The sequence below is a fragment of the Aulonocara stuartgranti genome, assembly GCF_965226115.1.
Source record: "Aulonocara stuartgranti genome assembly, chromosome: 6".
Taxonomy (NCBI): Eukaryota; Metazoa; Chordata; class Actinopteri; order Cichliformes; family Cichlidae; genus Aulonocara; species Aulonocara stuartgranti.
The window spans coordinates 18,720,698-18,745,860 of record NC_138944.1 but is presented as its reverse complement, the minus strand read 5'-3'; the positions used below and the strand labels follow the sequence as shown (position 1 = coordinate 18,745,860).

Here is a 25,163-nt window from a genome sequence, read left to right as displayed (position 1 = left end):
TAGGAGTTTTTATGTTTGGAAGGTAGGGAAGAGCCAGAAAACATCACCACAACACATATTTATATTATCATAATAAATGGCTGAGGGGTGATCATTCTTAAAATTGATTTACACTGATTGATTTCTCAATTATTTTTATCCCACTTGAGCCTTTTCACAACCCAAGGTCCTTGGGCTTGTTTGTCTGTTATAAAATTGTTGATTAAAAACAAAATGCAATCAAACCTTAAGGCTGGTTCAGGGGTGCATCAAAGAACATATCACTTTTTATCCATATGTCGACGAGGGACCCTGCTGTGTCTCTGAACGCTATCAACTTAATAAAAATTGAAAATTAAAAGAAAAGCAGCAACATCGTGGTTCTTGAACATGAATCATACTGGATGTTTTTCAACATATTCTAGTCTCATTTTAAATGGAAACACCCATAAAGCTTCCTAACTAACGATTCTAGCATAATGCATATTTAATGTAGGAAAATAGCTTGAAACTGCCAGAAAATAGTCAAAATATCAATGTTTGGCATTTTTCTTGAAAAATATCTTAGATAATACGTTAATTTTCCTTTACTGAGGGGCAGCCTTTCTCAAAACTGATTTACACTAATTGATTTCTCAGTAATTTATCCCGTGTGAGACATTTCATAGTCTATGGTCCTTGGGCTTGTTTGTCTGTTAAAAAGAAACTTTGATTAAAAACAAAATGCAATCAAACCTTTAAATTGGTTCAGAGGTGCATCAGAGAACATCTTTTTTTTAATCCATGTGTCTACTGACCCTCCTCTGTCTCTGAAAGTTGCTAACTCAATGAAAATTGAAATAATAAAAGCAATAATATCAGGTGATTTTTTTTTACCCTGGAACATAAATCAAACTGGCTCTTTTGCAACACGCTGGGGTCTCATTTTATATGCAGCTTAAAGCTTCCTCACTAATGATTCCACCAAAGTTACATATTTTATGTATGAAAATAGAGACTGGAAACTGCAAGAAAACACTGATTCTGGTTTCCTGATGTTCACTGACCTGATTTTAAGTGACCGCCACATACTGGAAACCCATATTTATTAATTCACTATCATATTAGCAAAGAGAATCAAAGGGAAACTGAATTTTAAAAACTAGAACTCGGTAATTTGGGACATTTTTCTCGATAAATCTCTCACGTAATAAGTCAATCAAAACAATCAAAATAATGCTTATTAATTTTCATTTACTGAGGGGCAATCATTCTCAAAACTGATTTACACTGACTCAATTACTTTTAACCCATGTGAGGCATTTCACAACCTAAGGTCCTTGGGCTTGTTTGTCTGTTATCAAAAAATTAAAAAAAAAGCTGTTGATTAAAATTAAAAATGTAATCAAAGCTTTAAGAGATGCTTCGAAGAATCGTGCCTGAATCCCTGACGAATATCCGGGTGTCTACTACTGATGGTCCTGTGAAAGCCCTCAATAAAAAAAATTTTTTTGCTTTGTTGTTTTATTTAAAAAAGGAAAACAAAAGAATTAACATTGGGTGAAAATTTTCTCCTGAACATAGATCACACTTTCTCCCTGTCAATATGTTCTGGTCTCACTTTCTCTGCAACATCCATAAAACGTATTGCCAAATGATTCCATCAATATTTCTTCTTTCATGTATTATTTCCAAGTATTCACTGACGTTATTTCGGCTGACTGGAACTTAATAAAAATCTGAATTTATTTTTTACAGCTAGATCTAAATAATGTTTGGCATTTTATTTTCATAATAAGTCAATCAAAATATTGCTTAATAATTTTTCCCGTACGGAGGTGTAATCATTCTCAAAACGGATTTGCACCGACTGATTTCTCAACTACTTTCATTCCACGTAAGACGTTTCACAACCTAAGTCCCTTGATCTTGTTTGATTTGTCTGTTTGAAAAATCTTTGATTGAAAACTAAGTAATCAAGCCTTTAAAATAGTTCAGGGGTGCTTCAAGGAACATGTTGTCTATTCTGCTATAGACCCTCCTTTGTCTTTGAAAGCTCCTAATTAAATCAAAAATAGAGTTCTCTTGAAAAGTAAAAAAAAAAAACTTTTCAAAAGTAAACAAAAGTGATAACATAAGGTGAATTTTTCTCATGACCATGGATCACACTTGTTTATTGTACATGTTTTAGTCTCATTTTATACTTAGGAATCTTTATCCAAGTTATCTATCTAGTGAGCCCACTGATATTATTTATTTCATGTATTATTTCCAAGTATCCATTCACTCACCTTATTTCAACTGACCAGACATTACAAAAAGCCCAAATTCATTATTTCACTATCAAATCAGCAAAAAGAAACCAAAATGTGCAGCTATTTTTTTTAATTATTTTTGTTCAATAAAAAATCTAAACCAAAAATAATACATATTAATTCTAATTTAATTCTGGTTTTCTTCACAAACTTTACAAATATATCCTCTATATCTGAATTATCACTATATCCTCATCCTAGTGAGTTACAGTGAACCATGTGCATCATCTGTTTTAAGCCTGCGCTTTACAATCACTAGATGATTCTGTATCATAGTGCTGATGCGGTTTAATGGTATGATTATAATAGAGTGCTCAACAATGCAAAAACCACTGAGCAGAATGACAAAATGTATCACTTTCAGCACCATACTAACAGCCCCATAGCACACTGTATAAGCAAGCAGGCCAACAGTGTGCCTTTTTTCAGCCTGAAGGTACAGGCAGATAATAAGCTGTGGTGGTTCAAACAGAACATATTTCAAGAGGTTTTTTTTAGGTAAAATAAGACATCTATGTCTGCGGGACTATTCTAGGAGATCATAGCAGCACCGAGTCTGTGAATGCTCTGAGATCTGACTATCGTCTGCTATGTCTGCTATTAGCTTTCCCGTTTTCCGAGCACATATCTAATCAGAGCTCAAAGTAACTGTGGGCCCGTCTCATGGTGAAACTCTGTTAGGGTTCGATGTTATGTGAGGTATGTTTCACATATTAAGAGAGCTGGTAGTCTGGTGCAAAATGCAGAAAACTAGAGTTATTGTTTGAGGGAAGGAAAGGGTAGGAGGAAGGATGTGTTAACACATGGCCAGAGGTTTAGATGGCAGAGGAAGGCAAGCAAGGACCTAGTCTCATTGTTTTAAAATGGGAGATGTCGTATAGTGCAGGAAAGGGCTTTTGAATTAGGTTAAGCTCAGCACACAAAGTGGGGCTGAAACCAGGAATGTGAATCATCATCACGTTATGAAACAGAGCACTGAAAGTCTATGCTTCTGTTATCATTGAAAATAATGTTTTATTATTACAGCGCTAGGATTTGTTGTTATTTTTTTACAGCTCAAGCCAGGAAAGCGACAGTTTATTTCTGCAGGAAGGCTGGCTGTCAACCTCGCTGAGCATAATAAACATCACCTTCTATCTACAAGGCTCTCTAACACAAACCTTTACTTTGCCATGCATAATTTAACTAAATAGAGAGCCGAATCCAAGAACCTGATTCTTTTTTTGCAGAATCACTTGTTAAAATGCTTCTGGGGAAATCTGTATTTTATTCTGCATGCCTACTAAATGGAATTAATTGCACAAGTGCTTAAGTTAGACTCTCTATTAACCCTTGACAATATAAATAGAGACTTTCGTAAGCAAGCATGCTAACACTTATTACAAAACTGATTATATGCCTGCTTGTCTTAATAATCCCATGTGTATTTGTGTGTCTTGTTGTCTGTCTGCAACAGATTATATTCTCTGCCAAGTTGTGTTTTCATTTCTCGAGGTTTCCATGTGAGCAGAAGATGCTTAACATACGATCCCTTATTTAAATTACAGGCTGCTTCCATTGCAGGGTGAGACACTGTTATTGGAGCCTTCCAAATCTAAATCAAATATTGTGTTACGGTAACAGTGCCAAACAAAGAAAGTGAGGCCCTGGTCATTCAAGCAGAACAAACCAAATTAGCACAACCCTCCTAATTCGTTCCATGTTTTCCCCAGCAAGGAGCTTAGTATGTCTTGTGCATCTAAACAGAAAGGAATCTGTGACCTAATTAAAAGAAGACAGATAGACCCACAGTCAGCAGAATGCTTGATTGCTGCGGTTGCACATTAAACAGCTTCAGGTGCTTCACAACATCAGTGCTGCGTGAGTGCCATTACTGAACGTGACCTAAGATGCTCTTTGACACATCTCGCATTCACAGTGTGATGTGGCTCTCTCTCCAGAGAGGCAGACTGAGACCGTCAGAAAAGTAAACCAAAAACATCCCCCGCAGCAGGTGTGATTTTGGACAGGTAAACACTACTGAGTCCCCATCTTTCTTCACTGTTTTACAACTAATCTGAAAACAAACAACGAAAGCTTAGCAGACACCGACAATAAACTGCAATATTTGAAGAGAAAGCTATATTCTTACAACAGTTTGATGAATATTTACTGTAAAACGAATAATCGTTTTAGTCTGTAAAAGCAAAGCAAAGAACTATGGTAACACTTTGATATAAGCAGAAATATTAATGATATCCACAACATTCACAGTCCTTGAGCGTCCTGGAGACAGAGCTGTCCTTTAACAGATAGAATGGCAAAAATGTCTTCACTGTAGATAGATGCACATCATCCAACGCTGACTATTGCTCACCTGCTTGGTGGATTCTGTTGAGACACCTATCTCAGCCGCAGCACTGACTCAACACAACGTCAACCAGCAACCTACATTTTATCCACCCTTTGTTTAAACACTGAGATCCACACAAAGAGTTTACACTGAATCTCTTTGCTGATGGCCATTTGGGTGCTGAAAGTCAAAAGGGCGAGCCTACAGCTACCCAAGCAGACACAGAACGCAAATGACTATTAAGGCTGTTTTAACTGTCAGACACCTGCAAGTATTTGGGAGGCAGACAACTTACAATGAACCATGTTGTTTATTATCAGTGTGGCTTTTTTTCTTTTCTTTTAAGGTTTAGGCTATGTTACTACTTCATTTTTCTTAGGGAGAGTACACGTCTGCGGTCACACGAATCTGACACAAGTTCATATTTATATATATTTTTTAAATTTATTTTTTCAGCGTGAGGTCAACATCGATGGATTCTGCCGCCTTCACAGTTTCACATCAAGGTCATCTGCAACCCCGGACGCCTCTTCTGTAAATAAGAGCCAAAGCTTTCACTCATATATCCGCATGATTGACGTATCCTGAGGTGCACTGGCCTGCTGGATATTCCTTCTCTTACAAAGCCGTTGGATTTACTCTGGATTTCAGACTGCGGTTGATCAAACCAGCACAGCCCCCAAATAAGCTCTAGCTGTACTCAAATGACAACCACATAAAACAGGAGAGGAAATACTGATGAGGTGAACACTTGGTCTGTCTGTCATCTATCATGCCAGAGCATGTGATTTGTCATTACGCCCTGCAGTGAGGCAGGTACTTGCGGCTACAGAATAATAATTATGTGTACACCCTGGCCGAGAAGATGTCATGGGATAATGTGATTGCATTGATTATATTCCGGAGCGGTTATGGGTATCACTGCTTATTACTTCGCCTTAGCGACGTCTCACATCCTAGCGACGCCCATGCAGCCACAAGCCTCTGGACCATCATCTGTACAAATGCTGGCACTATATTACATTTTACCCAATCGTCCATTAAGGCCAGTTTCCGCTCCCCGTAAGTACAATAATGGCAGGCCACATTCCCATGGGTACCAGTAACATCCAAAGTCAGCGCTTTCGGAGCAATTCAGTGACACGGTTTGACATAAAGCCAAGACGTTTACCAGTAATGTCTGGAAAAAATTCCCATCATTTGTGTCGGTACACAGAGCGGGCTCTTACCTTATCGCCAGTCGCAGCAGTATAGGCGCATGTATAGCTTACACATCCAGCGCAGAGAAGAGTCGGGAATAACCTTTCTCCTTCTTCTCCTTCTTTGCTCTATACAGTCACCAGAACGCAATTCTTGTGTACAAACGTATCTTCCTAGTCGATAAATTTCAGTGGTTGGTTTGTGCCTCGACTCCGGCTCTAGTTAATTCTCGCGGCTGCAGAACGACATTGGCAAGTGTTCCTGAAAGAGGGTATCGAAATAAAGAAGCCGAGGGTGTAACAAACCAATAGCTGCGTGCTTAGTATCCCGATCAGAGCTCGCACAGTAGGAGGTATCACGTCCGTCAGTCCGTCCAAACGCACTGAGTCCAGCGGAGCGCCGGAGGAGGACAGAGGCGTATCTCTGTCTCTCCCTCTCTCTATCCGTCTGTCTGTATCCCTTCCTCCCTCCCTCCCTCTCTCTTTTTATCTTTCTCGGCTGCCTTTATGTTCTTAGTGACTTCTGCTGAAGTCCACGGGCGCAGAGCGCAGTGGAGCAGAGGACCGTGGTCGGCGCAGAGAGAGAGAGGGGTCAGAAATGACAAACCAATTTGGAGGCGCGGTGAATGCTCGGCTGATCAGAGCGCAGCCCGGCGCGAGGAGCGTTGCGTTGCAGGCGGGCGGGGAGCAGGGTGGATGGAGGGCTGGGGAGAGGGTGATGATTCTTGCCTTGGGGATGCAGGGAGAGAAATGGGGAGACGAGAACTAGGGTGTGCAGTGGAAAACAAGGAACTGGATCTGGCTCCTAAATCTCTGGACCTAGAGCTCCACCTGCCGTGTGAGAACACGTAAGCGTTCCCACAAATTCCACATTGTTAGCTAATCAAGAGGGACAAGGGGGGAAACCACAGGGCTTGTTTCGGTTAATCGCACCATGGAACCCATTAAATGATTTTGCTACGGTGACCTGCAGAAGTTATCCATATGCCTACAGAAAGTCAGACTATGAGTTGAGGGGCTGTTTTACAGATCAATCCGAACGGGTTTTCCCTGTAGCGGAAAACCTGACATTTTTTGGAACAGCAAAAACTTATTAAAACGTATTAAACTCCAAATAAATTTGTAAATTTATTTAATTTTTAAAAACATTTCTTAATTGAATCAAATATGGTTAATGTCCACGGCCTACTTCACCACAAGGCGTATAGGCCCACATAAACGTAAACTGGTTTACAACAACGTCAACCATCATTTTCTCAAAAGGGTTTACTCTAAAAAGCATGCGCCCTACTGAAATGTGCTGAAAGCAACAACAGAAGATTCTTTGCAAAAGGAAAAGTAGTAGCATAATAATGTAAATCCATTAATAAATTAAGGTAACATTAAATTAAAATAACGCATTATCGTAACTTTTCTATATGAATGAAAAGCGCGACAGAACAGCTACGAGATGAAAGCGTGGTTAAAGTATTAAAGTAGATACTAGGTTTGGGGGAAAGCCTGTGGTTTGATTCTTCTAACAAATGTACTGTATGTAACATCATGATGTTATTAATAAGCGTGTGATAAAGATTTCAAGTTCCCCATAAACAGTTTCACGTAGCCTACAGGGACAGCAAACAGATACTGAGGGTCTTGATATGATGACAGGAAGTCAAAAGGAGGAAAACGCCGTTTACGGTCATTTTTGGCGAGATCTCCAATTGGATCTGTTAAAAATTGAAATAATGTAAAGGCTTTTTAAAAACAGCCTCACATACATCCAAAAATGTAACTGAGGCCACACACCGCTTTGTTTCTGCGATGCCAAAAAAGTTGGAAACCACAGTGTTGTATTTGAAAATCCTGTTATGTCATATAATGTCAATCATGACTTTATAATTAAACAAAAAATTAAAACGTGTTAGCTTGTGTAAAATCTTCATCTTAGAGGTAACTATAGGCTAAATCTGTCAAAGAAAGTCTAATAAAGCTAATAGCGTAGAAAGTAGCAGAAACCATAAATACTCACATTTATACTGAGTGGCTAACTTAATTATTTCCCACCTGTGGCTACGGGATTACTTATGGCTAGCTCTTTATCAGTAGGGATGAGCCCTCTGCGCCTGAAGATCAGAGGGTGTGACATGCGCACTGCACGGAGCGCTCACAAGCTGCGGACACAATGCAGGAAAATAAAGCCCAGAGCTCGCTTCTTGACATTTCCCCGTCTCTCAATAAGCTGTTATGACTTATTCCATTAGGACAGACTAATTTTTTTCTACTCGACAAAGGCAAATCTGTCCCGTGTACTCTCGAAAGTGGTGTGTGTGCTGTGCTTGGAGCTCAGTGGGGACCTGTTGATCGTCCACAGGCGCTGCAATGGAGGTGAGATGAACCTTTCTGCACATGGCGTTTCAGTGCTATGGATAAGAAATTTAAAAAAATAAATAAATAGAAATTACCAGTGTGCTCGATTAAACATCAGGTGAACTGCTAATGGGGACGTGTAATTCTACTGTAAACCATTAATCTCTAATATATTTAGTAATATTTGGAAGCTGTCAGCATTGCTTTAATATCAGCAGGGACAAGCTAAAGATTTAATTACCCTGCCGTGAAGGGTATGTATTACTGCGCATACCTCTCTTGCCTATCAATGGCTTCTAATTAGATTTAAGATGAGTCGTTGTCATTTCTAGTCGATCGTTTTGCAAATCAAATCATGCCACTGGCATCATGCTTCGAAGCCATACAGACTGCCCCCCTCCTCCCCTCCTCAAGTCAGAATGATGGAGGCTATGTGTCGCTGTTAATTAGCATCATTGGTTGATAAAGCCTTTTGGAAAAGATTTAAATCCCGCTAAAGAGCATTAGGTGACAAGCAAGGCGCTTGCAAGCAAGCATGGCACGGGCCTACAAGACGTAGGGTAAAAACGATACATGCTGCTAAACAGGTGTAAAAAGACACAATGAAGTAATATTACATTGTTACAGGATTCATAATTCTCTAAACTTTATTGAAATCATCTTATGTTTTCATCCCTTTCAGTTTCATTAAAAATGTGAAAAGGAACACATTAAAAAAATCTGCACAATCACCTTTGTTTTTATTCATCTTGCAGTTGTCAAACAGACAAGTATGACATTTAACTGAGGGAAGAAGCGGGAGGAAATCTTCACTCATACCGATCTGTGAGGCAACGATGGAAATCATAGGTAAGTGAATTCAAACAGCTGAAAATGTAGAGCACTCTCAGTTACCGCTGTCAGACTGCACACCACTGCCGTCATTAAGCTCTTACAATTAAGGTGTCAGGCATGTCTGCCTCAGCCAGACAGTAAGGGAACAGTTACACGTGCAGGTGGCGAAAGAACTCACAATCTGGTCAGTAGTCAAAACTTTGCGGTGAAGAGTTACGGGGTTTTAACCTTCTGCCAAGTACAAGAGGAGTTGTGGCAGTTGTGGCTTGTGGTCATCAGCTGCTACTCAGCTAAATAAACAAGGGCAGTATGACCTGATGAAACGCTTCATCGTTCGCTCTGCGGTGAAGTCGAACGCCTCCTTTAGTATGATGAAGTATAGGTTTTTGTTGTTTGTGTGTGCGTGTGTAACCACTTTAATTCAGTTTCTGCCTCCATATCAAGCCACAGATTTTAAATCAAAATAACTCACACAGGCAGCCTTGGTTCATAGATTTTTCTTTTCAGACAAGCACTCGAACCTCGAAAGCACAGATGTTTTTATTGTTTACTCTTTTGCTTTCCCACCGGTACTAGTAAGTGTTGACATTTAATAGCTTAATATCAAATACCTGGCTTTGTGTCACGGTCTCAGCAGCTGCCACAGCATGCGAAAACTAATGCAAAGCCAAATGGGATAAATCCTGTTTCTGAATGACACAAATAATCTACAATTTCTTCGCAGATACCCAGTGTGCCTTGGCGGCGGTGGAGAGACTGCAAGCCAAATTGAAGGAAAGAGGAGAGGCCCCCACTCAGGAGAAGCTATCCCTGCTGAAGACTGTCCTGCAGAGCCCACTGTTCCTTCATATACTGAGCTTACAGCAAGCTCAACAGAAGCCTGCGGCGAAGGTATAGCGAAAAGCCAGAATGTGTGGGCGTTTGGTACATTTGAATGGTGAGGAAGGAGCCCGGAATCATTCCCAAAATACTGAATGCAGGAACCAGACTGGATGAGTAATCAGCTTACCTAAGCTTACCACTAAAGCCCTGAGAAAGAGGGAGAGAGGGGAGGAGGAGGGAAGAAGTGGATATATCAGGTTGAAGAGTTTACAGAAGTCGTCTGTAACATTGTCATAAGTTTTGAGCTGATGTGTGTGTCTGTTTGTGTGTGTGTCTGTTTGAGTTGTGAGGTATACAGCTCTGGATGCCACTCATCCAAGAGTTTTTATGCGTACAATCCTGCACTTCCACGGCGCATGTATCTGCGTACTCATTTGGTGTCTACCAGTTGTGACATCCTCTAATAGGCAAAGTTTAAACACACAGGGAATATTAGATTACCATGTGGTTTGGGCTTGTAGCGTTCTGGCATCTTTGCATTCTGGGAAGCGCGGCACTGGAGTGTGTCAAAGATCTCTAGATATTTTTAACAGGACAGACGCTGACATGGTTTTTATTAGTTGAGATTCTTTGCACATTTCTTTTTTTATGCATAGCATTTGGAATGTGAGGGTAAAGTTTCCTGTTGGTATGGTTTTTTTTATAGCGTTCTCTCTTTAACGCTCTTTCTGCCATTTCAACAGGTGTCAAAATTGTTAGGATAGAATACAAATCACAAATAGGCACCCACTGAAACTTGCTTTTAAACTCTGAAACAGAAAACGTTGCAGACAAAAGAGAACACTTTTGTGGTTATGTGGTATTGAAAAGAAGCCTTTATCTCAGATCCTTAAGTTTCCACTCTGCAATCTTTTCCCTCTCTGCTCCATTTTACATCTTTCTGTATTTTTTCCCTTTCAGTTAACACACATTAACCCCACCCCCACCCAACCCATTCTTCTCTCTCCCCTCTTCTCCTTCTCACATCTTTCTCCATTGTCTCACATTGGCCTCCTTTCTCAATTGCTCTATGCTTTTTGATTTGCCTCCATCGCTCTCTTACCATCATCCTGTTCCTCTCTGACTGCACGTCTCCATTCTTCAATTTGTGTCAACCCCGTCACCCATCTTCCTGTCACCCATCTTTTTTTCCTTCTTTCCCTTGTATCCTTCTCTTATATATCCTCTCTCCATGCACTCCACCCAATCCATCTCTTCTGTTGCTTCATGCATTCAATTTAAACTCTTCCTTCCTGTTGTGTAAATCTAAACAGGGGAAGGGCATTTCCAAGTCCGTGTCCATGAACTGTGGCCCATGCCAGGGTGAAGCACTGGGCACAAAGACGCTGAGCCACAGCGACTCGTACACATGGGCCGTGGAGAACAGAAGGTCCAGCTCTGCCAGGGACGGCAGCATCTCCTCTCATGGCTCACAGGAGCTGTCCTTCTCAGACATCTACCCAGATAACTATGTTCCAACTGAATCTCAGGTATATAAAAATAGCCACGATAAAAGAGAGGTCATTCAGGAGTAGTTTAGTATTAGGGAGTCTTTTATTTTCAACATGCACAGACTACGAATCAATCAAATGATTTCTTTTATTCGGTTGTAAAAAGGAGCACATTACTATTTGAAATGTCACATTTCACATTACAGAATATCTCTTTGCATTTTGTAAGTCAGGCCCAGTTGGCTATCATCAAATGAGAGTCTTATCTGATCATAAGAAGACTTATCAGTTCACTTAATATAATTCCAGTTTGCTTTTATTTAACACACGGCATTTCTTTTAGTACTGCACTCCACCTCGGATCTCCCGTACCATGTCCATGGGGAGAAACCTTTCTGCTTTTGCACACGAGGTACAGAAAGCCTTGTATATAATATTTATGTATCTCTTATGTATGTAAAAAATAACTAAAAAATAACACCTAATACTCTTCTCCTTTTTCAAGCATTTAATGACAAATTATTTATTCACTCCCCCTTTTCTGTCTCCCTCCCACTTATTGTAACCTTTGCCCTGTTAGAGGCATCATGTGGAGATGATAGAGCTGACCAATGATGGGAAAGGACTTGGTTTTGGCATCATAGGAGGACGGAGCACAGGGGTCATGGTCAAGACCATTCTCCCTGGAGGAGCTGCTGGAAGGGTAAGTGTGCCTGCGACTGAATCACATAGCTAAAGTTTACATATCCGTTTACACACAAAAAATCCTTTTTCTTTCCTGTCTTGTTTTTATTTTCACCATTACTTAGATGAAAAGACTAATCAAATGGAGAGTCAAGCTTTGGTTAGCCTACTCATAATTCAAGTCACTGAACTGGAAAGAAGCACAGAAAGAACCATAAATATAATATAAAAAGATTAGAAAGACGAGAAGCAGAGGGGAATGCTAGCTTGTTCGATAATACAATGAATCCTCTTATGATCAATTAATGAATTATTAGTCCTCTCGTTTATCTAATTTGTACACAAATAAAATGGTTCAATCAGCGCAGTGTTGGAATGATGTTTTTTAGCCAAGCATTGTTATCAAAACAAGTTTCTTTTGCTCATCAGGATAAGCGCCTGCACAGCGGAGATCAGATCCTGCGCATTGGCGATACGGATTTGGCGGGCATGAACAGCGAGCAGGTGGCGCAGGTGAGGCGTGATTTCAAATTATAATAACGCTTTGTGAAATTGGTGATTAAATCATTGCTTAATCTGTTTTTGCGGTTTCACTGTTTTCCCTGTTTGAGAATAGGTGGCTTTTAACTGTTCATCTTATTCATTTATGCTCGCCTGGATAGGTGCTGCGAAATGCTGGTACCAGGGTGAAATTGCTCATTGCCCGGGATGGTCCTAAGGACAACCACTGTTCCTCCCCTGTCTTCAACCAGCAAAACCTGGATGGCGTGGTGGGTGTATATGTGTGTGTATGTGTGCCTGTGGAAGAGAAGGGGTGGGAGGGGAGGGGTATCAAAAAATATTACAGTGTAATTCAAATCTAATTGATTACTCAGTGATTTAAATGGGGAGTCAAATATCTTTATGCATCTGTGCCAGCGAAGCTGGTGTTTTTTGGATATTCTGTCCCATCTTCCTTTAGTACAAGGAAGACCTGAATAGGTATATATTAGATGCAATGGTCAAAGGGCAGTTTCTCCGTGTCTTCTCATGTCCATCCCAAATTGATGATTGTAATGTGTTCGTAAAATCTGTAATTTCCTTACGTCATGCACAAATTTTTATTATTCAATTATGAACCGATTTAAAATAGGTATAGCTCAAAAATTCATATGCTAATTATGACAAAATATCACTCACATGTGCAATGGGGTAAAATGATGATGAGATTAGAATTTATTACCAAAGGACCACAAGTGAATGTCACTTTGATATAAAAATGTTCTTTGAAAACACTTTTCCTTTCTGCTGTGCTGTAACTTAGGAACAGAAGATGAGGTTGTGACCGTATCGTGACACTAATCTTTGGTGCCCACCTATTAAACTCCTTTAAATATCACGCTATATATTAGGCTGTATAAGTCTGGACAGACGTGGCTGCAAATGTCATCTTGACTGGTTGGTGAAGGCATACAACTGCAAGGTGGTAATTATGTTTTTTTTTCTTCTGGACTTCTTTCCAGGTCAGTGACTTGAATGATGACTATGAGTTCAGTGTGCAGTTCACTAAGAACAATCGGGGCCTGGGATTCAGCATCTCTAGCTATGTAGGTGACCTAAACTCAGGTAAGTTTCATCTTTATCCAATAAAAAATAAAATACAGTGCCACATTTATGCAATCAGTTCTCAGTTTCATTTCAGATTTGATATATTTCATATATTGTTCTTTCCTCAGTATACAGTGCTGGCGTGATGGTGAAGAGCATAGTAAAAGGCAGCACTGCTGATCAAGATGGACGCATACACATTGGAGACATCATCTTGTCTGTGAGTTTCTCTTTCTCTCTCTTTTAACCTACACTGCCATTAAATCTACTTGTAGTTGTGTACATCTATACTACTCCATCCACATCTTTTGTCACCTGACTCAGGTCGATGGGGTGAGCCTGCAGGGCTGCAGTGAACAGCGTGCCATGGAAGTGCTGAGGAGGACAGGTCCATTGGTCAGACTTAGGTTGCTGAGAAAAGCCGTCCGTCTTAGTAACATCCTGCCTCCAGTTCCTCCTCTGCAGCGCCTCCGACACTCCCACAGCTTCCATGAAGGGAATCCCTACAAATGGGGCCTCAACAAGATTCAAGAGACAGGTGATTTGTGAAGGGGAAACACATTGGTTCAGCGGTGTCACGGTGAAATCATTTTTGTTGTACCCGAGAAACTCAAGAACGTGTTGATTATTAATCTATAATTCAAAGGATCATTGATTCACTGGTGCTACCTTCATAGTTGAGTTAAACTGTGTCCTAATTAACTTTGTAATATTGGATCGGAGTATGATATTGAATATCTGTACTGATGTTGAGCTTGCTTGCTTGATTGCTGGGGAAAAACCGACCTTTTCTTTGGTGTGTTTGTGTGTTATGTCTGTTTGGATCCCTGCACGTGTGCTCAAACGTCTCCCAGGCATTTGCTCTCTGCGTGAAATCTCCAGGAGAGCAGCATACGCCAGCAGACGACCCAGACACGATTCCAAAAACGGTAAGCTCCGCTTCCCATACTGCACTGCAGTCTGGAACTAGATCATGGGACTTGGTGTGATATGCTGATTGGACTCAGGGAACAGCAATGTGCCAGTGAAGCGTGCTCTTTGATGGGAGTCTATTTATAGTATTGTGCAATCATGTGTTTATCCAACTCATTCAGCTAATTCCAGATGATTTGTCTCTCACCCCGCCTGCATATATGGCTTTATTTAGACAAGAATTTTTGGGCTTGATTAGAGAGCACAGTTAAATAAGCCCTGATTGCTGTGAGGCTTTATTAGATGAATGAGAAAACATTGGTTTGCCAAGAAATCACAAGATGGTGGATGTGAATATGCACATCCTATGTGCCTGAGCTGTGGGTGTATGTTGACATCCTGCCTTGCCACAAGTAGAAGGATGCTGTCATCTCTCTATAATACAGCCAAGTGGATTCTTTCATATAGGATCCCATTATTTATTGATTGGGTCATCTGGGGGCTTGAGGTGATTTGAATTGGTGTGTATGTGCCTGGGTTCATATATCTCTACATATGTGGGGTGAGGCAGATTTTCTGTATGTGCACATTTTACAGATGTGAAACTGACTCCAGCTGAGGAGGAAAACCTGAGAAAGAGGTGGCAGCAAGCAGTGGGACTGCGATATGAAGTGGTTGTAAGTGTCACTGTAATGCTGACTAACTGTCACCTGACTAAATTTAATATATAAACATGTGTTTTTACATTTGTGAATATTTGTGTATCAGTACACAGAAAAACAACCATTGAAAAATCACAGTTTTTTGACGTAACAATGCTCAAACGTCTTCTCCGTCAGACTTAGCTTTAAACGTAGCTTTCTTTGTTTTTTGTTTACTTGCCATTTATTTTCCACAATCTCCACCAGCTTTGCCAGCTGGAGCGATTCAGTGAGACAAGCGGTCTGGGCATCAGTCTGGAGGCTCGGGCAGGGCATCACTATCTGTGTTCCATCTTACCCGAGGGGCCCGTCGGCCAAAGTGGCAAGATCTTCATAGGAGACCAGATATTAGAGGTAACTCTGATACTTCAGGCCCTTTCAGCCTCCGTATGTGGAACTCATCATTTTCTCATTTGATAACAATATGAGATTATGCAAACCAGGTTATAGTACGATCTGTGTGGAACTGATTGATTTGTCACGACTGTGAGTTATTTCTGGATTACTTATTATATAAGGTTCCATCATTGATATGTTTTCATATCATATGGTTTCATACCACAGATAATCTTCCATTTTTAAATATAGTATGACCAAATGATTGATCTTGACAACCATTTTCCCACTGACTTCTGTTGGTCAGGAAGTATTTTGAAACCACATCTATCACCACTTAGTGACCCTCATATAGAACGCAGGCTTTAGGCTCTTCTCCAATGGTTTAATTTTTCAAACCTGTAAGCTACGTCCATGTTTTTTCTGGCTTTTCTTCTGGCTTGTGATTGTCTCTAAGCTCTGCATAGCTTTAGCCAGTTATTTCTTTAAAATGTCCACGTTCGGCTGGGTGAAGGTGATTCAAGTGTCTGATTAGTTCGTTTGCCACTTTGCAAAGACACAAAGTTGGCAAATTGTTTTGTGAAGAGCTGCTACATTAATGACATGTTGGAGTGCATCTGTGAGTGTGCACGCTCATTTACATGTGCTACTGTTGACATAGTGCACATAAAATGGATGGGCTTGTGATTAAACATACATGAGGCTGACCAGCCAATCACCAGTCAGAACAGAGAGCACAGTAAACGTAGTGTTTTTAGCTTTAGTTGTGCACATGCACTATTGGACTTTATACCTGGAGTGAGAGGTATATGTCATTTTCTGTGGAGTTTGAATGTTTTCCACTTGTTTGCACAGATTTTCTCCTGCCATGCAAACACATGCTAGGTTAGTGTTGCTCGTTTGGGCCCAAGCACTAACAAAAGAAATTCTTAATCTTTAGAGTTTGACTTCCCTTTTAAAGATTAATAAAGTGGTAATGATAACATACACTCACCAGCTGTTTTATAAGGTCACGGTGTGTAGTACGGGTGTAGTGAATTGCATTACTTTTAAAAGTGTTTTCTGAATTAGGAATACCACCACCTTCTTATATGGTCGCTATGGCTCAGCTAGATTGGAGAGAAGCGACACAGAACCAGATGTTGTCAGTTTCACTAAGGATATTTATTGCTCAACCACAAGATATAAGAATCAAAAAATGACTTGGAAACAAACTATAGGGACAACATGGCCTGTAGGTGTTTCCAGATCAGCAAAAGAAAATAGAAAGTAAACACAATCAACTCTCTGCCCAAAACCACATCTTTTTCGCTAATGTCTCTAAACAAAAGGACAACTAAAGTGTGTGTGTAGGTGTGTGTGTGCGTGTGTGTATGTATGTGTGTGTGAGAAACATGTCTCAGCCTCAGGCAGTAACAAGCACCTTGAACATTAACTGTAACTAGTATCTACATCCAACCTTAAACTGTATCATTCGAGTTTCTGCTTGTAGCATACATAAACCAAATCAAAAGGCATTGAAGGCCACCTGCTCACATTATACTGCTTTTCAAATCTAAAACAAATACTTCAGCAACCACGTAAATCCCCTTATTGCTGGGTTGGACTGGCAGGCTCCTGTCCAATCAGCAGCGTGTGCAGCCCGGCACTAGACCAACACTAGTATCAGTGCCACAGTGTTTTTCACTGTCAGCTGCTGCCACTTGCATTTTATCCTCATCAGGTTACTGCAAAATACATCAATTAAAAAAAGCATGTATTAAATGTAAGCTACAGTAGTCAAGAAGGATTTCAGCAATGCCATCCGTTAAGAAAAGTGAAGAAATGTTTAAACGACGGGCCTACACTGGCTAGAATCTAATAAATATAACTTATTAACTCCTTTCTCCTTAAGATAAATTTCACAGTCTAAATTTACTACATGTTGCCATGGTAAAACATGCCATAAGACCTTCACTGATGAGGGTTTTTTGTTTTTGTCTTTCATTACTCACACACCCACATAAATCTGGATCAACATAGTCAGAGTTGATTGATCAGCTGCCTGAAACTTTTGCGTTTCCCATCTCAGGGTTAATTAACTCAGACTTCGACTTGGGGAAACCTGCAATCTGGAACAAATTGGGGGGAAAGGCAAACGCGTTAAAAAAAAGAAAAAAGGAATGAATCTAGGAATTAAAACGAAAATGTAAACCCAAACACGGCATATCCACTTCTCAGGGGACAGGTCCCCTCACATGTATCACTCATTATGATGAGGAGTCGGATGAACTCTTGGATGAATTATAGCTGCTTTACGCTGCTTTATAGACACACTCCAGATTGTCTTTCATATCTTTGTGGGGACAAACCGACATCTGTGACGCAGCTCGACCCTTTGATCTCCTTCCCATGGCTTAAGTGATGCCAAAGCCATTGTTCATCTCTGTTTTTAAATGAGCTTCACCCGGTTGGGTTATTGCTTCCAGCTTTAATTGTTTCTGCTGTGACTCGATGTACTGCAGCCAGCAATTTCTCCTTGATTCACAAAACAGAAATTTCAGCCAAGTATGCTCACACACATGCACAGAGAAACGCAGTTAGGGATATACACAAACGTCAGATGATTTGCAGCCAGCACTTTATGGGAAAACATTTTCACACACAGCATCTTTAACCTTGGGTACACAGCACAGTAAAGAGCACATTTTTTTAAAAGCTACAAACACGACTCATCCAATCCCTGACTTCGAGAACATGTATTTTTGAAATAATTTGTAATTTTTATGTATCTTGCTGGCAGGTGAATGGAATTCCTCTCATCGGAGAGACGCACAAGGAGGTGGTCAGTATTTTGAAGGAGCTGCCAGTGCACGTATACCTTGTGTGCGCTCGCATTATACCCCCTTCAGTTCCCAACAGTGATGAGGAAGACGATGATGATGTCTGTCTCAGCCTGAAAGAGCTGCTGGCTGGGTTCAATGATAAGGTAGGGACAGCCTGAAGAGGCGGTAAACTGAGAGGAGTAGATTTAATATTGAAATCCTTTAACTCGAAAACAGCATGAATAACAGTAGATCAGCATGGAAAAAGAAACTGATGTGCTCTACAGCTGTAAATCATTCTACATTTTCTGCTGTCTCTCTTCTTTCCGTTTGTTCCAGTTGGACCAGGGTTGTGTCATTCCCTGTCCTACAGCTGAGGACATCACCAAGCGTGGCGTGCCCCCCATGTCACCTCCTTTGGCCATGTGGGAGAGAGAGGCTCAGGTGGTCGAGCTGGAGAAAGGAGAGTCGGGCCTGGGCTTCAGTATCCTGGACTATCAGGTCAGAGACATGCCTCTGAGCCTTTCTACAAATAGAACTGGCTGTAATAGGCTGCAGTCTAAGAATATCAGTGTTCGAGTTTCTCAGTGAATACTAAGAAAATGGAGGAGTTGACTTCTGTATTCTGTAGGGAAGATTTTTGTATTTTGTGTTTTTGTGCTCTAAATCACCAACACGTTGAAGTGCCCTGACGGTTTCTATTTAAATGTTAGATAATGAAACCTTTTTACACAACAAAAAATCAATCCTTTCAAAAGCTTTCAAGCTATAAAGAAAAAGCAACTGTAGCTGGTTTCCCTTCTGTGAAGCTAACCAATGCTTTTGCTTTTCATGTGTTAATTAAGCCCTCGTCACTTTGTTTACCTGCATTTACGCCTCATCTTCTCATTTTTCTAGTTTAACTTTAATTTTCTATGCATATTTGAGCAAATCTTTCTTCTTTCGGTTTAAATCTAGGATCCAGAAGATGCTTCTAAAACAGTTCTGGTAATCCGGTCTTTGGTGCCTGAAGGTGTAGCCGATCGGGACGGTCGCCTCCTTCCTGGGGACCGGCTCATGTTTGTCAATGAAACTGACCTAGAAGGCTCCAGCCTGGATTATGCTGTGCATGTCCTAAAGTCCACAGGCTATGGCCCTGTCCACATTGGTGTTGCCAAACCTCTGCCGGTATGTGCAGATAAATCATGAGGATTTATGATTTTTATTACTGTACAGTATACATAAAAATTCAAGTACACCCCTTTGCCCTATAAAACAGTAAATGATTAATGAAATATAGGCTTTTTAATCTTAAGTATATTTAAAAGCAAACCAACTGAAAAGACTACAAACTGCAAACTTAGTGAAAGAAAAGTGTGATCATTTTGAGCAAGCTGATATATATGATTTAAACATAAAGCTAAAAGCAGGAGCAAGGTTAAATACTACCTGCCAAAACTAAAGCTTTTTGAGTTTAATCCTGGGTTATAATGTCCAGTTCAACATGACACTGCATGGAAAGAAATAGTCTGTTCTCAGGATTGCCACATATTTGCGTTGTTTGTGCCCAGGACGATATACCAAACATAATAAAAATAAAAATATGCAAAATAAGTAAAACGCCTAACTAATGTTTTACTGTTGGGCCTCTCAAAGTAGTAATATTGGAAGCAATATTGGAAGATTTTAAAATTTTGATTGCTAAAAATGTTTAGTAATATTGCATTGGAGCTAACTTGTATGCTGTGATAAAGTCAAAAGCAAACTGTGTATGAATAAACGGCTTATTAGATCGTCACCTACAGCTAATCCTGCAAATACTTTATTATACATTATTTATCATAATGGTCCAAGTATATGGAAGTTTACCAGACAGTGTGCCATGTAAGATGTTGCCTTCCATAATAAATGGTATGGTACATCTTACATGGCATATACACAAAAGTATTGGGCCATCTACACATTATGGCTAATTTATATTCAGAGTCTTTAGTGTAGCCTACACAGGTGGCTGTATGTTTGTGTATGATTTTCCATTTTACGTTAAGTGAAGGTACCAATCATAATCGTTGCATGCTGCATCCACGCATGGTGTATTTACATTTTTAGAGAGGATTTTAGGAGGTTTGTGGTTGTGATGTACTTACATAGATTAAACACAGAAGCATCACACCTACAGGAGCCACTTGACCATGGAAACCCATGCCATGAAGCTTCCAGCACGTAGTTTTTGTGCTGATGTTAATGAACAAGGTGGTTTGGAAGTCTGACATTTCTAAATCAGCTGAACCTTGGTGACTTTTACACAATATGAGTCTCAGTACCTGGCAAAGCAACTCTGTAACTGTATACAGTGTTCCACTTTGCAGTAATACCACTTCCAGTTGATTGTGGAATAGCTAGGATAGCACAAAATTCACAAACTGACTTGTTGCAATGGTGGCATCTCATTACAGTTCCACACTCAAATTCATTGAGCTCTTTACGTTCTCAAATGTTTGCGAGGCTGCTGCATGGTTAGGTGCTTGTATTCTGAGTCGTATTCATTATCACACATTGCACATTCAAAACATACTTTCAGTTCAAAAGATATTTTATTTTACTGTTATGACTTCATTAAATCTTTATCAGTTTGGCAATGTATAATAAAATGTATTATAATTTACAGAGATATGCAAGATCATTACTTGCATGTGTGTTTTCTCTTAATAAGCACTTTATGTCTTCTCCTTTTTGTTGTGGACTGTGGCTTAGTAACAAGGAAGAGAGAATCTAGTTACAGGCCTTCTGAATTTTTAATGCTGCTGAGAGATAAACACAATGCTCGACCACTCTACAGATGGACAGAAGGGGAGAGGAGTACAGGGTGTCTAATTTATAGTCACCCCCTTTAGCCTGTTTGTTTCGATGCAAATTTACTTTTAAAGCAACACAGCTACTTTGGCCTTTATTTTTTCAAAGTCCTAAATTTCAACTTTTGAATATTGTATTCTCAGCTGGAACTGTGCGGTGGCTTAACTCCCATCTCAGAGAGGAGCACACGGGCTTCCTGCGACGACAATGACAGCCACACTCAGGTCAGCCTGGTAGCTGAAGCAGCCGAGGCTAACGTCAACGCCACCGCTTCAAACTCAGAGGACAACAGCACCAGTCAGCTGTGTTACACGGTATGTTCAGCTAAACAAAATTAGCACCAGTCATAAAATGATATTTCTGCCATTGGACAGTACTTGATAAATGCTTTTTGCACACTTTATGGGGTAGAAAAATAATAGAGAGGTAGAGTTTGTCTATGTTTGGGGTATTTGCACATTTATTTATTTGTCAGCAGAAAGCAGAAGAGGTTGTCTGGTTATTATGTGTCTGGATTAAATACAATTTTAAATAAAGTTTAAAATGTGTTATTTGGTCCTTGATCTTAATAATATTTTGTATAATCATAAGCAAAATCCTTTCAGGATGCTTGTCAATAAGTATTTGCATACTTGCAGTATTTGCATAGTATTTGCATATTTGCAGTGACACATACAGTGAAACTGCGGTGGTCTGGATCTGTAATCTGTCACAGAGGAAACATTGCTCATTACCATGCAAACCTGAGATTCTGTGGGTAGCCATTTTAGTTGCTCTGAAGGAGATTACCATGTCAGTGTGTGTTCGCTTCATTCACATTCTATAGTGGGGTCAAGAGTCGTGGCTCAAGAGTTGGGAGGTCGCCTTGTAATCGGAAGGTTGCCGGTTCGAGCCCCGGCTTGGACAGTCTCGGTCGTTGTGTCCTTGGGCAAGACACTTCACCCGTTGCCTACTGGTGGTGGTCAGAGGGCCCGGTGGCGCCAGTGTCCGGCAGCCTCGCCTCTGTCAGTGCGCCCCAGGGTGGCTGTGGCTACAATGTAGCTTGCCATCACCAGTGTGTGAATGTGTGCGTGAATGGGTGGATGACTGGATATGTAAAGCGCTTTGGGGTCCTTAGGGACTAGTAAGGCGCTATATAAATGCAGGCCATTTTACCATTAGACCTGGCTGTATCAGTATTACTGGGTTGGGGATAGAGAAAAGTACTCGGTGTCACAGAGTTGTTCCTGCATTGTGGCCGCAGCTCAGTCCTATTGAGCTGGCCTTTTGTACTCTAATTTGCTTAATTACCAACAATTGCCTCTCAATGAAAAGTGCTTACTGCTTGCACAGCTTTGGCACATGGTCGAACACAAGGACATAGAGTTTTGTCTCAGGCTCACGCATACACACAAGAGACTTGGAGCAAGTGTCAGTGTTTTCATCAAAGATGGGCTTGTTGCAAAAGGTAGCCTCAGAACTTCAGTGCTGCTTTTACTTTATGTAAAGATTCAAAGAAGATGTCTTTGTTGCCGTTTTTCTTTGTGAAGTGCCCAAGGGGACATTAAAACTCGAACTTTCTGCGTGTTTTACATTTAAGAGTAACTCCAAAGGCCTCAACCACAGAGAGTTACAGTAATAGCTCTTTGAAATAATTACTGTGTCATACAAGAATGCTGGTAGTGGTAATGATAATTTCACATTTCAGTGCCCGGTTATCTTTACAACACAATTCCTTGTTGAAGTCTTGATGGTGTTGGCTGTGAAGGGTCCATTTCATTTCTTCTCAGACACCACTGTCAGGTTGACATCAGTTCTTAGTGATATTAAGTGTCTTTACTGAACTGAGTCCCATTAAAGATGCTGCATATACTCACGGACACTAGATTAGGTAAACCTTTCCAGCACCAGGTTGGATTGGTAGTTACCCTGTGATCATCAAGGGATGGACATGATTAGTGATAATACTCAAGGAAGGATGTGAGTTTTAAATGATGCTTAATTGGTACTAAAAAATACCCCATACAGTTAGATCTCAATTAATCAAGGCAGGGTGGACCTTTCGTGATGTTTACACCAAATTCTGACCCTGCCATCTGAATGTCAAAGCAAAAATCGAGACTCCTTAAACCAGGAAACATGTTTCCAGTCTTCTGTTGGTGAACCTATGTGAACTGAAGTCTCAGTTTCCTGTTCTTGGCTGACAGGAGGGGTACCCAGTGTGGCCTTCTGCTGCAGAAGGCCATCTTCTCCAAGGTTTAAAATGTTCTCCATTCTTGTCTTTTGCATACTTTGGTTGTAATGGGTGGTTATTTGAGTTGCTGTGGCCTTCCTATGAGCTTGGCCATTCTCCTATGACCTCTGGTTTGAAAAGGTATTTTCACACAGAGAACTGCCACTCCTCCTATATCTCCTTATATTCTATATATATATATATATATATATATATATATATATATATATATATATATATGTATATATATATATATATATATATATATATATATATATATATATATATATGTATATATATGTATATGTATATATATATATATGTATATGTATATGTATATATATATATATATATATATATATATGTATATATATATATATATATATATATATATATATATATATATATATATATATGTATATGTATATATGTATATATGTATATATATATATATATATATATATATATATATATATATATATATATATATATATATATATATATATATATATATATATATATATATGTATATATGTATATATATATATATATATATATATATATATATATATATATATATGTATATGTATATATGTATATTTTCTCATTGTCTGACCATTATCTATAAACCCCAGAGATGCTATGTGGGAAAACCCCAGTAGTATCAGTTTCCTAAATACCTGTCTGACACCAACAATCATGACAGATTCAGATGATTTGATGATTGTGTGACTATGTCATTAACACCACCAGCAGGTCATTTTTCACCCATTTACTGGATGAATCACCCAAACAATTTGGTGTCTAGGACAAAACATTCACCAAACGCCTGCAAAATTATTGACCTTTCGATCAGCCTCCACTTCACTTTGTGTTTAGTTGTTTTAAAAGATGTTAGACTGCTAGTGTGCCAAACTTGAACACTGAAAAGTTTATGAATATAAATCTGTTAACACTGTCGTTGTTAGCGTGGAGCTGTGCTGCATTATTGTTCACTAGCATGAAAACACACTTTTATGCTCTCACTCACCCATGCCCCCTTATCACTCTCTCTCTCTCTCTCTCTCTCTCTCTCTCTCTCTCTCTCTCTCTGGAACACCAGCTGCATCATCGCTTCACCAACATGGACGATGACGACATGCAGCAGCCGCCACCTCTGCCCCCCCGCACCAGCTTTGAGAGGACAATCACTGTTGTGCGGGGCAATCGTAGCCTTGGTATGTTCTCCGTCTTTCTCATGGTGGTGCTGTCTTGGTGTGTGTACATCGCAGGCATGGCGATAATGACACTAATAGGAGGCGGTGATGACGACTGCCCTGAAGAGGAATGATGAAGCAATGTGTTCCTCATTCCTGAGAAAAATATGATCCGTGTGTGTACCGCATGTGTGTGTGTGTGTGTTTGAGGTACGAAGCAATGAAGTGGCGTAAAAGAGAATGAAAACGTAACATTGATTTAATAAATGACATATTAATTTGAATGTTGATCCTAATATATGATTATATTTTTTATACTCCAGTTTTGAGACTGCATTGTCTTAACTGCTCCAAGAGAAAGTCTGATGTTTGGCTCTTCAAACACAGGAGGCGAACAAAGAGTGCAAAGCAGTTCTGCTCTATGCAAAGTAAAAGGAAACAAAGTCATTTGTATTCTCCAAACGTGCTAATAAGGCACCACACTATGTGTGTGAGTATGTGTGTGTGTATGTGTGTGAAAGTTTGAAATTATGCAAATGTTCACAGGTAGAGAATATCAAGGTCATAACCTACAGTCTGTGTCTGTGTGTTGCACCACTG

General features: G+C 39.9%; 2 protein-coding genes across 5 annotated transcripts in view; one reads left to right on the top strand and one right to left on the bottom strand.

The window, feature by feature from the left end:
* The window catches only part of LOC309709295 (adhesion G protein-coupled receptor L3-like), a 117,702-nt gene extending 111,762 nt beyond the window's left edge, over positions 1-5,940 (bottom strand). The window contains 1 exon segment of the mRNA XM_082537849.1: positions 5,835-5,940. The gene's annotated coding sequence lies outside the window, so the exon portion shown is untranslated.
* A 623-nt stretch (positions 5,941-6,563) lies between these two features.
* The window catches only part of LOC309709293 (multiple PDZ domain protein-like), a 50,225-nt gene continuing 31,625 nt past the window's right edge, over positions 6,564-25,163 (top strand). For 3 of the 4 annotated variants that reach the window (XM_082537847.1, XM_082537846.1, XM_082537844.1), the window contains exons 1-19: positions 7,894-8,171; positions 8,909-9,002; positions 9,712-9,878; positions 11,123-11,338; positions 11,643-11,711; positions 11,880-12,002; positions 12,413-12,496; positions 12,646-12,753; positions 13,486-13,588; positions 13,699-13,790; positions 13,895-14,108; positions 14,425-14,499; positions 15,080-15,159; positions 15,391-15,537; positions 18,302-18,487; positions 18,663-18,824; positions 19,281-19,490; positions 21,299-21,469; positions 24,470-24,584. In XM_082537847.1, coding sequence (XP_082393973.1) covers positions 8,990-9,002; positions 9,712-9,878; positions 11,123-11,338; positions 11,643-11,711; positions 11,880-12,002; positions 12,413-12,496; positions 12,646-12,753; positions 13,486-13,588; positions 13,699-13,790; positions 13,895-14,108; positions 14,425-14,499; positions 15,080-15,159; positions 15,391-15,537; positions 18,302-18,487; positions 18,663-18,824; positions 19,281-19,490; positions 21,299-21,469; positions 24,470-24,584 — 2,335 coding nt within the window. In that variant the 5' untranslated portion in view covers positions 7,894-8,171; positions 8,909-8,989. Of the gene's footprint in view, positions 6,653-7,893; positions 8,172-8,908; positions 9,003-9,711; positions 9,879-11,122; positions 11,339-11,642; positions 11,712-11,879; positions 12,003-12,412; positions 12,497-12,645; positions 12,754-13,485; positions 13,589-13,698; positions 13,791-13,894; positions 14,109-14,424; positions 14,500-15,079; positions 15,160-15,390; positions 15,538-18,301; positions 18,488-18,662; positions 18,825-19,280; positions 19,491-21,298; positions 21,470-24,469; positions 24,585-25,163 lie in introns of those variants that run through there. The other variant, XM_082537845.1, reaches the window with a different exon arrangement.